This window comes from Pollachius pollachius (genome assembly GCF_949987615.1).
Source record: "Pollachius pollachius genome assembly, chromosome: 19".
Lineage (NCBI taxonomy): Eukaryota > Metazoa > Chordata > Actinopteri > Gadiformes > Gadidae > Pollachius > Pollachius pollachius.
This window is the reverse complement of record NC_136952.1, coordinates 8,772,730-8,783,476: the sequence shown is the minus strand read 5'-3', so window position 1 is coordinate 8,783,476 and position 10,747 is coordinate 8,772,730. Positions and strand designations below refer to the sequence as shown.

At 45.4% G+C, this 10,747-nt stretch overlaps 1 protein-coding gene across 1 annotated transcript; it reads left to right on the top strand.

Moving 5' to 3' along the window:
- The first annotated feature begins 1,432 nt into the window (after positions 1-1,432).
- On the top strand, positions 1,433-4,009 carry LOC307090725 (zinc finger protein 503-like). The gene is made up of 2 exons (XM_079757484.1): positions 1,433-1,986; positions 2,292-4,009. Exons 1-2 carry the CDS (start codon positions 1,735-1,737, stop codon positions 3,696-3,698), a joined length of 1,659 nt encoding a protein of 552 aa, XP_079613610.1. The 5' UTR covers positions 1,433-1,734; the 3' UTR covers positions 3,699-4,009.
- Positions 4,010-10,747: the final 6,738 nt, after the last annotated feature.

The following is a 10,747-nucleotide window of genomic DNA, read 5'->3' as shown; positions in this document are numbered from 1 at the left end:
GGTTATATTCACCTACTACTATTGCTTACCATAACACACGTGCGTATCATAGACAATTGTATTACAAAATAAGTTTCAATTTTCCATATGACACAAACCTCATTCAATATTTTCACAAAAAACAATGTGTTAAAACTTGCTGGTTATATGATTGGCTAAAAATATTAAGCTAGTCTGCATTAAGAAGAATTTTATGTTTTAAATCAAATGATTTATAAACATGTCAGTGTGTGTGGGAAAAAAAAGGTGTAAGATCAAATGTTTTCTATTTAAATTTAATCAATTACTGCAACTGAAAAAAAACCGCGCGCGCGCTCCCGTTTAAGGATAACGCCGACTATTTGGTGTCTGGGGCAATAGACCATCCATCACGTAGACAATAAAGGAGTTCTGCCCGACGTTAGAAATTTATGGTCGCCCTTCTCTGACCTAATAACTCAAACGCTGTGTCAGTGCTCAACAGCCTTTGCCGAAAACAGCACCCCTGTTATCAATCAAAAAACACTTGCATATGTATAACTCTTGCCTGATCAGCAAAACATGTATGGGCTATTGAGTATACGATGAGAGGTTACATTACGTGTGGAAGAATGTGTACCCTTCAATTAAACACGGACATCTCAGCGCTCCAAGATCTTATTTAGAAAAGAGATCGATACTTGATCTTTTATTAATTTTGACATGCAGCGAATGCGGTGTTTTGTAATAAGGCTACCCATGATATGCGGTGGATCCGTGTTTTTTTATTTTTAAGGATTTTAATGCGCTACAATACGTCTGCTTCACAATAATAAGGCAATAGAATAAAAAAATCACTCCACTCATTTTTCACTTTGACGCACAAGAGTTGACCTGAATTTCACTGCGGAAAATGTAGACAGCTGACAGATAACGAGCGTGCAGGACCGAACTGACAGATGACAGACTGTGTGATTGAGAGGGGAATAAGTTACTGAAAATGTGGAACATGCACATTCCACTGGACCATCTGCCGACACATATCAGTGTATGAATGAAACCCTCAGTATATCAGCTCTCAAGTTGGTATTCGCCCCGCGTGATAGTAGGCCTAATTAATGAGTTAATTTAGGATAACTTTATCACTCACGTTAAATTAAACTGGGAGTTATAGCGCAATAGCCTTCATGTACCAACATTTACAATGTTATCTGAGCAGCGCGGTGATGTGGCCGTGCGGGCTACTACAGCGGTACTACACCAGTGAGACCCGGGCGTTGAAACACGTCTAAACACTAACGCAGTCACATAATAACACACAAAACTATAGCCTGTTTTGAATGGTACCGCACGCCCTTCCGAGGGAGTCACGTCACGATCCAGTGACCCTCCAATCACCTCGGGCTCTCGTTTGATTGGAAGGCGGCAAAGGCTTTCATCTCGGGACTAATTCAGACGCTGCTGCTGAAGGAGGGAGTGTGTGTTTTTTCCTCCCACCGCCACAGTCTACGTATACGAGGGAGCGCGCGAACCTGCTGCTACTCTCAGTGCGTCGTCGAGGAAGGATGCAGCCACACGGACCCAGCTGCGATATGTGCGGATTTTGCTCAGACCCTCGTCGCCACTTATAAAAAGAGGATTTTACAAACGATTGAAAGTCTTAATTCTTCTCGTATTGAACGGTCTTCTCTGTCGTGATATATTCTACAGTCTGACGCGAATCCTTTCTCGAGCCCATCAGATGATTTGTTTACTATTTCCAGTGAGAATTGGGTCATGATCACATCGCCCACGGTCTCTTTCCTGAGAAACAGCACCAATCCAGCTTGGGAGAGCAGCTCGTCTGGGAAGAAAGGAGCGGAGAAGAACAACAAGGTTTTTGTGCATTCGGTTTCTCCCACCGATCCCTCGCGCCAGGCGAATCGTCTCCCCATAAAGGTTTTGAAAATGCTCGCGGCACGGGCCGGACACATTTTACACCCGGAATACCTTCAACCTCTGCCGTCCACCCCGATCAGTCCCATTGAGGTACGTTGGCCTTTACCATGCATATGAATTCATATTAATGACTTGCGTGTACTTTTAAAACATGTGTTATCGTTACACAGGCCTCTCAACTTGAAAAGTAGAGCAGTTAGTTCGGATTACACGCGGAGAAGTTTATGCGCAATGCGTTAAACCCGTGCGTAATACACACAAAACCGCTGCAAACACTCAAACATGCGTATGTGCGCATATGTAGCTATATGAAAACATCTTATCTAAATAGGATGGGACATGTCTTTCTCAGAATCGGTCCACATAATTTAACATACGTGTTTTGTATTTTACAGTTGGATGCCAAGAAAAGTCCGCTGGCTCTCTTGGCTCAGACCTGCTCCCAGATCGGCAAACCCGACCCACCGTCTTCCTCCAAACTGTCCTCCGTGACAAATGGATCTAGTGACAAGGACACGAAGTCCGGACCTCTGAAAATGAGCGACATTGGTGCCGACGACAAGTCTAGCTTCAAGCCCTACGCCAAAACATCCGACAAGAAGGACTCGTCCGGCGGTCTTGGTGGAGATAAAACCAGTTTCCGGGTGCCTAGCGCCACCTGCCAGCCGTTCACCCCAAGGACAGGCAGCCCCAGCTCCTGCACCTCCGTCTCCCCGCTGCCGTCAGACAGCAAGCCGGGTGAGAAGGAGGACAAGAAGGACTCCGACAGCAATAAAAACAACACGACGGACAACAGCGGCAGCCACAGGATTAACTCCGATGCACACCAGCAGCACCAGGAACACACGTCCGGATCCAAGACCGTCACGTCAGACTCGATATGCGTGACGTCCTCCTCATCCTCCGTCCTCGGATCTGGCCTTGTCGCGCCCGTGTCCCCCTACAAGCCGGGCCACTCGGTTTTCCCCTTACCCCACGCGGGTATGTCTTACCCCGGAAGTTTAGCAGGTGCATACGCGAGCTACCACCAACCCTTCCTCCCCCACGGAATGAGTTTAGATCACGGCAAGTCCAGCAGCCAGCTTTTAAGTGCCCAGTTCGCAAACTCACTGGGATGCAGTAAAGCTGGAGGCAGCCCCCTGGCCGGAGCCTCACCCCCGGGTCTCATGTCGGCCAGCCTCTGTAGAGACCCCTACTGCCTCAGCTACCACTGCGCGAGCCACTTGACCGCCACGTCCGGCGCCAACTGCTCGCACGACTCGGCCGCAGCCAACGCTTTGAAGTCTGGATACCCGCTCATGTACCCCACGCACCAGCTCCACGGCGTACACCCCTCGACCCCGACCTTTACAGGACACCCTCTGTACCCCTATGGCTTTATGCTGCCGAATGACCCCTTACCCCACGTTTGTAACTGGGTCTCGGCGAATGGACCGTGTGACAAGCGCTTTTCTTCCTCCGAGGAGCTCCTGGGCCACTTGCGGACTCACACGGCCTTTGCCGGCGCGGACAAGTTGATATCAGGATACCCGGGCTCCTCTTCTCTGGCTAACGCTGCCGCCGCCGCCGCCGCCATGGCGTGTCACATGCACATGCCCCCCAACGGGGGCCCCGGGAGCCCGTTGGGTCTCAGAAGTCCGCATCACCACCTCGGACTGAGCAGTCGCTATCACCCCTACTCCAAAAGCCCGCTGCCCACAGGAGGGCCCGTGCCGGTACCCGCCGCCACAGGAGCGTACTATTCCCCCTATGCCCTGTACGGGCAGAGACTCACCACAGCATCGGCGTTGGGATACCAGTAGAGACAGATCACCGTACATTTATAAGAGGAGATTTAGGGCCTGATGAGTTTTATATTGTACATCATGCAGGGCGGGATCCATGTGGGCTTAATGTATTTATTTGCGATAGCTCCAAGCGTGACTAAAAAATAAAATAATTATAATATAACTTTCGAAAGACTCGATCTGCAATTTGTATTTGTTTTATTTTTTTACCTCCATGTATTTTTTGTTATTGGAGGCCTATTTACTTCAATAACTGGTTGGCCCAATAACCACTTAACTAAATATTTCTGTCTATTTTATTGGACTTATAAATGCAATAATATTTAGCTGTAGGTCAATGACGCAATTGCTCGAGACAACTGCAGTTTATGGATATGCCTACAAAAAACCAAGCGTAACTCTTTGAAAAGGTCCCGTAGCCAATTTTGGCAAATTACTATAAATACTACTTGAATAACTACTTTAATTGCAGGGGATGCTGTTCAGATTTAAGTTCAAAGTTCAGATTGAATAGGGCTATATTAACGTTAACACAAAATTTCAGTGCGTGTGTGTGTGTGTGTGTGTGTGTGTGTGTGTGTGTGTGTGTGTGTGGGGGGGGGGGGTGTTAACAAGCAATTTTAAAAAGATGGCCTAAAAATATACTTATAATTAAATACATATCCATCGTCAAATGCGTTTTATTTTTAAATCGACAGTTAGCATCTAAAAACTAGAAATGTGCCGATTTGAGCAATATTGCACATTCAAAAAAGAAGGTCTAAGAACCTTTGACCCAAATTATTTTTAAACACCTTGTAACCCCTTTGTAAACATAATTTATATAATACATATATTCATCACATGATCCCAACCTCGCTAATTTAATTTGATCCTAATTTATTCTTAATTTATTAAGGAAAACAATGCTCACATGTTGCTCGACAACATTGTTTTTCAACACACACATCGTTATAGTCGTGTTTGTTTGTTGGTTTGAGTGTGAGAGTGTTTATAGTGTTTGTCATTATGGCCTATGGGAGACCGACAAACTGTGTTCGAGAGCACTGTGAGTGTGTGTGTGTGTGTGTGTGTGTGTGTGTGGGTGTGTGTGCAATTAAAACAAAGACAACTTTATGAGCCCTGCCTAAAGTTCTCCTTACAAATGTAGGCCTAGAGGATGTATAATTTCGATTTCCCTCCCCCCCAAAAAGAAAATCAATCGATTACAATCATTAATGAAGACGAACGTCCAGGCGATGAAGATGGCGGGCGCACTGAACAATGATTTATGATGACATGGTGATCTGGGACCTTTCCACAGCTATTGTGATTGCCGTAATGAAGCACGTGAAGCGCGGACGGAGCATGAAATAAAGCCAGGCGGCCTAGCTGTTTAATCAGCCCCCCCCCCCCCCCTTCCCCTTTAAAACAAATCAGCTAAATCAAGCTAACAGCGTCATTATCCATTCACAGTAGATCATGCGATTCTCCAGCAATAAAATCCCCATCATTAATGGTCAGATGTCATATTCATCAAGCCCCTATTCTCCTGGGTGTAAAGGAGAGCCTAGTTGCTCAATGAAATATGGTAATAAAAGGAGCCCGTCCTACACATCACCACAGCAGCCAGTCAGCCGTGAAAACTGGCTGGAATGAGCTACGTGATGCCTCTCTCGCCGTGATGGAATAAAATAATATAAGATAAAAAATAATAATAAGAGGAAGCCTGGCATTAAACCTTTTTATTTCTCCTTTTTTTCTCCGTGGAGGGAAGAAAAGTACAAAATAATGGTACACCATGTGATATATTCGCCCATAAATTAGGTGGTAATTAAATTACAAGCTTAACGATGAGTATATAAGGAGTACAATTAAACTTTGAAACGTGAATGTTAGATACCACAGGATCCAAAATCTTGGACAGAGATCGCTCCATGACAGCATACACTCCATACGGGTCATTATGGGGAAGTCTCCTTGGAGGTAGTCAAAAATAGTTACAAATAATAAATAATAGCTCAGTTTGTAGCTCGGTATGTTCCAGTTCTATAGCTTCAGCCTTAAGGAGCTAGCATGCTAGGGGGTGCAACGATGATTTGAGCAAAGGCAAGACGAATCTGCTTATTGCATGAACTCTGTCATTGGGCCGGCTGACCCCGCATACTGGCTAACATTCTAGTTGGAGGTGGGCGGGGTTGGGGGGTTGAGGGGGGTTTACGGCCCATCAATCTCCCAGCAGTGGCAGAGGATCTCTTCCCCACATGTTCAAAAGTGAAATATGGACGGGACGTGAGAGATGACGACGGCTTGTGCTGCTCTGTTCACAAATCGACGGGACCTACCACCTGGTCCACTTTGAACTTCCAGACGTTGGGAAGATTTCGGGCCTTCTTCCTCTCGGGGAGAGGCGGATAGGCACTGTGGGACGGAACAGATCTCCAGACGTTAAAAAATTGGTGCGTGTACGCGTCACGGCATGCCCATCGCTTACCGACAGCTGCGCGCCGTGTGTTCCGCTGTCCACCAGCCGTTATTGTTTGAGACAGTGCACACCATCCGAACCGAACCCGAGGTCAAACCTGACGTTATACTCCAAATATTCAAGCATTTTAAATGTCCCGCCGAGATGTATATAAAGTGATTTAGCAGAGCAGCCAGCGCTGTTAATGGGTTTATGCATTCATTGCAACATACATCAAAAAGCTTTCAAAAACTCTCCACAGTCGTTATGGATGGTACAGTTTGCGAAATGTATTTAACGCAGTTTTGTCAGCAGTATTAACGAACCAATCAAGGGATTCCCGGTGGTTACATAAACGTTCGTCGTGTTGAGTAAACCTTCCTCGGTGCTTATGTACTCTGGAAGCGGCCGCCTGATCACTGTTTACAGATTCAAAGAAAAATAGATGACCTTTATGTGCGCTCAATCCAGCGAGAAGTGTGTCTTCCATCATCTGGAGAAAGCCGCTGGTTTATTTTCGTTGGAGAATGGCGCTGTGCTTCTCCAAACAAGCACTGAATTCATCATCACTCCATCACTTCCTGCCCTTGACAAGCAAAGTAAACCCCACAGAAACACAAATGTTAAAGCTGTTTTTCCAGAGAGACCTACACCACTCATTGTAGGCCATAACAGGGTTCAATAGGTCCAAATTACTTTACTTTTATCGTACGTGGGCGTGTGTGTGTATATGTCCTTTTATTTTCAAAATGTATGGATGTTTTCTAGAAACGAGAACCTCTAAGATAGAGAGAGCGCAAGGGGTTGTGATTTTTACCCCTTTAAGAGACTGTCAACGCAGAAAAAAGCCACGGAAAAGAGCAATAGTAAATGAAACAGTGGGCCCTTGTCTGTCATCACTCAGCATGCCCCTATAATTTACACAGCAGTGACAGCGGCCATTTTGAAGTCCGTCAAAAGGAGCAAACTTTTTTGTCTCCGTATGTCTTGCTTAGACGGGAAAGGGGGGGGGGGGTTGACTACTGGTGGGGGCTGGGTGATTAATGAGTTATGGCCTTATTGTGTGGAGGTGGCTAATTAACTGCAGACTGACTGAAGACACGCTATGAGAACCCCTCTGATAACCCCCCCCAAAACCAAGCCCCTCGCACAGACCTTGGCATGTGGAAGCTCTTACTGACAAATTTGCGAGAAGCAGGACCTAGCGTTGAGTAAGATGAATGGTCTCCTGGAACAGTAAACAGCCTTTAATTTAACAGTATTTAAATGTATGACATGCTGGCATTGTGCGCTCGCCGCTGTTCGTGCTCTCTGGTCAGGGAGCACGGCCAAAGTTTTCCCCCGCTGTCGGGTTAAAATTAGGCTCGGCATATTCATGGAGGGAGTTTCTGGGCACTGGGGCTGGCTGACATGTGTTCTTTGCCTCTTTGAGTTTTCAGCAGCCTTCACGCTGAGTTATGCGAGACAAACCCGGTTCGTTTCTCAGGTCTCGACGACTTCACACAAGCTAGCTTTGCTAAATAAATCTACAAGGTGCCGATGGAGTTGAACCAGGCTCAAGTTTTTCAGTTTTTCTTTTAGCAAACAGGGAAGGAGAAGTCGGGGTAAAATGCTATATGATGGGCTAAATCGAGCTAGCATGGGAGGCCACTGAAGCTAACCTAATAAGCCAGTTGCTTTCTACAAAACATTTCATTTAATTGGAACAACATTCACCAAATATATACACAACTTCTCATTCTATAATTATATTTGTTAACATATTGCCGTGTTTGCGGTCATGTCGACAGGACACCTTAATCAAGTAACTATCGAGCTAGCGTGCTTCACCCAACGCAACCGTTTTACTGCCAGATTTTATGGCCTTGACCTATGGGGGAAAATTAGCTGAAGGCACAACTAGGAGCTATTTCTTAGTACTGAAAAAGAATAGTCACCAGGTCTATGACAAAAAAAAATAATTTCAGCAGTCCCCTAAAGATGCAGAAAAACCACCACCATTTGGCGCTGAGATAATGAAATATGGATAATACCAGCTGGCAGACCATTACAGGTGATGGACATCTCACTTTTCAAGTCATATATAACAGACTTCATTAATATACAGAAGGGCATGCAGGATGGAGACTGCCATCTGGTTAAATCGACAAAGTAATCTACAGCTCGTGATTAGGTCTCAGGAGCAGAATTTCTCTTTAATCTCTTCCCAGCTTAAAAAAAATATCCATCTGCACCAATGTGGCACATCATTTTTCTTCAGGACGAATGAACTTTTTCCTATTTTTTCCCATGATACAAAATTAGATCGGCAGAAACCAATCAATCCAGTCATGGCCTTGGAAAAGAATTGGGATTTCGATTTTAATTTCTCTCCTTCTTGTTTTTACTGTCAACGCTCGCCCCTGCACCGTGCCGTCACGAGGCAAACTGAATGGCGGACTGGTGGTGAATATGGAAAAGTAATATTTATAACACAAAAAGCAAATCTACAATATCAATTTGCTACGTGGATGCCAGTGGCCATCGGGAGCTCCACCATGGAAAAATAAATCCTGGGGAGAACCGAGAAGATTTCATCTATATTATAATTCTAACAACCAGTTAGTTTACCGTGCCAGTTGGACTGGCGGATTCTCACACCGGACATCGGAATGTGTTTGAGTGCTACCGAGGTATTGGAATAATGTTCCAATATCCGAATACAAAGCTAAAGCGGATAATTTGGACATCCCATGTTGGGCCATTCTGACAACAGTTACCGTTTCCTCAAATGAATTAAAACATCCTCAGACTGGTGTATGTCTCGCACCTTAATATATATTTTATTTAATCCGAGGGATATCACTGGGATATTCAGACAAAATGTAACCTAACCTTTGACCTTTGGTTTGCAAAAAATAGGACTAAAAAATAGTTACGATAAAAATAAGAAAAAAACAGACCTAACAAAGAATACCAGAATATGTGAAGCACTAACAGTACTAATAGCACTAGCTATAGCATCTATAGCATAGAAACGGCTATAGGCTATCCTCGTTTCCCCTCATATGGCACTCCAAACACAGATACTAATCCCTGGTCTTCTGTTAGTGACACCATAACAGCAACCAACACGACTGACACACAAAGGAAAAAGACACACAGACGAGAGAAATGACTAGATAGTCATCCGGTCGTCAAATTACTGACTCAACAATTGTCACATGTCAGCTGGGCGATAAGAGCGCCCCTGCACACCCCTCCATTACAGAAGCGGCCAAGCTTTCACCGCATGACAAAAGCGAAATGGCTCCATGTTTTGTTTTGTCTTTTCTCTTTCGGGGGAGACCTGTCTGTCAGTCAACTCCAAAGTCATAACAAATCAGCAGCACTCAGCTGAGTCTGAACATTCAGGACGTCGGGGGGGCGGGGGGGAGAGGGCGTTCGGGCGCTTGGGTAGGGGGTGGGTGGGGGGGGGGGGGGGGGGGGGGGGGGGGGGGGGTTGGAAGAAGACGGATGACCTGCAGGGGTCTTTGAAGTGCTCTGGCAGTTCAGTTGGCTGCAGCCGCACACTGACAGAGAAATATACACAACAGAGCAACCAATAATGAGAACATTAAACATTCCAGCCACCTGACAGGCGGATAAAAAAACCAAAACAAGGCCGGCCCGCTCGCATCAATCATCTGCCGAGACACAACCTTATTAGTCCCCGGCTGATACTCCCAGTAACCCCGTGGGTCGGGCGTTGCAGTGTGACTCCACTTAAGCACCATGAAGAGTGTGTGTGGGGGGGGGGGGGGCGGGGGGAATCCAGGCAGCTCACTCCTTAATTCCTTAATTCTGACCGATACAGACATATTAGGCACTGACAACAACATGAATTGGTTGAACAAATGAAGGACAGAGAACGAACTGGAAAGCCCCCATACACACACACACTTTGTCTTTTTAAATAATGTGTCTCTGTGGATCAGGAGAATTGAAGAATGTACACACTGTAGTTCGATCATATTCCGGCCTGTCCAAGTGAATGTACTGGTTAGGAACATGAACATATTTCCCCCCATATGTTTATTAGCCTGCCTGCCCCCCTCTGTATTAACGATGGCCCTCAGGCGCTGAGAGGCAACATGAATACAGTGGAGCCAACGCTAATGTAAGGCTATAACTCAAAGTCCGAGATCTACGATAAACATATAGGGTTCTTTTAATGCGCCTCTGATGAAGTTATGAGTCTTACTTCCGTGTCTGTGTAAACATGTGCTAAATGTCATGTTTCCTATTAAAGAAGGCACCATAAATTCTCTGTTAGAAAAATATAAATGAATTCAATGTTAATTATCGGACTGCCATACAGTTGACCCGTGATGGCGGCAATTGGCCGCGTTGTCGACACTAAGTTCACTCAGTGGGGCACTATGACAGATGGACCGTGCAGAATTACATTTCCGTTCTGCCTTCGCACCTGTGGGACAAAAACAAAGGCCTTTGACAGATGGTCCAACCTAAAGAGAAAAATATATAGCATATATATAAGCGTATATATACACAATCTAGGGAAGCGGCTTAAGCTAGCTCTCAGCTATGCTAGCAACTGTTTGTAAAAGGAAAAACAATAACACAGAAAAAGAAGCAAAAC

Excerpts from the sequence above, each read along its gene's own strand:
- LOC307090725 (XM_079757484.1), top strand. The coding sequence starts at position 1,735 with ATGATCACATCGCCCACGGTCTCTTTCCTGAGAAACAGCACCAATCCA. Across the intron at positions 1,987-2,291 it reads CCCCGATCAGTCCCATTGAG|TTGGATGCCAAGAAAAGTCC; the intron begins GTACGTTGGCCT and ends TGTATTTTACAG.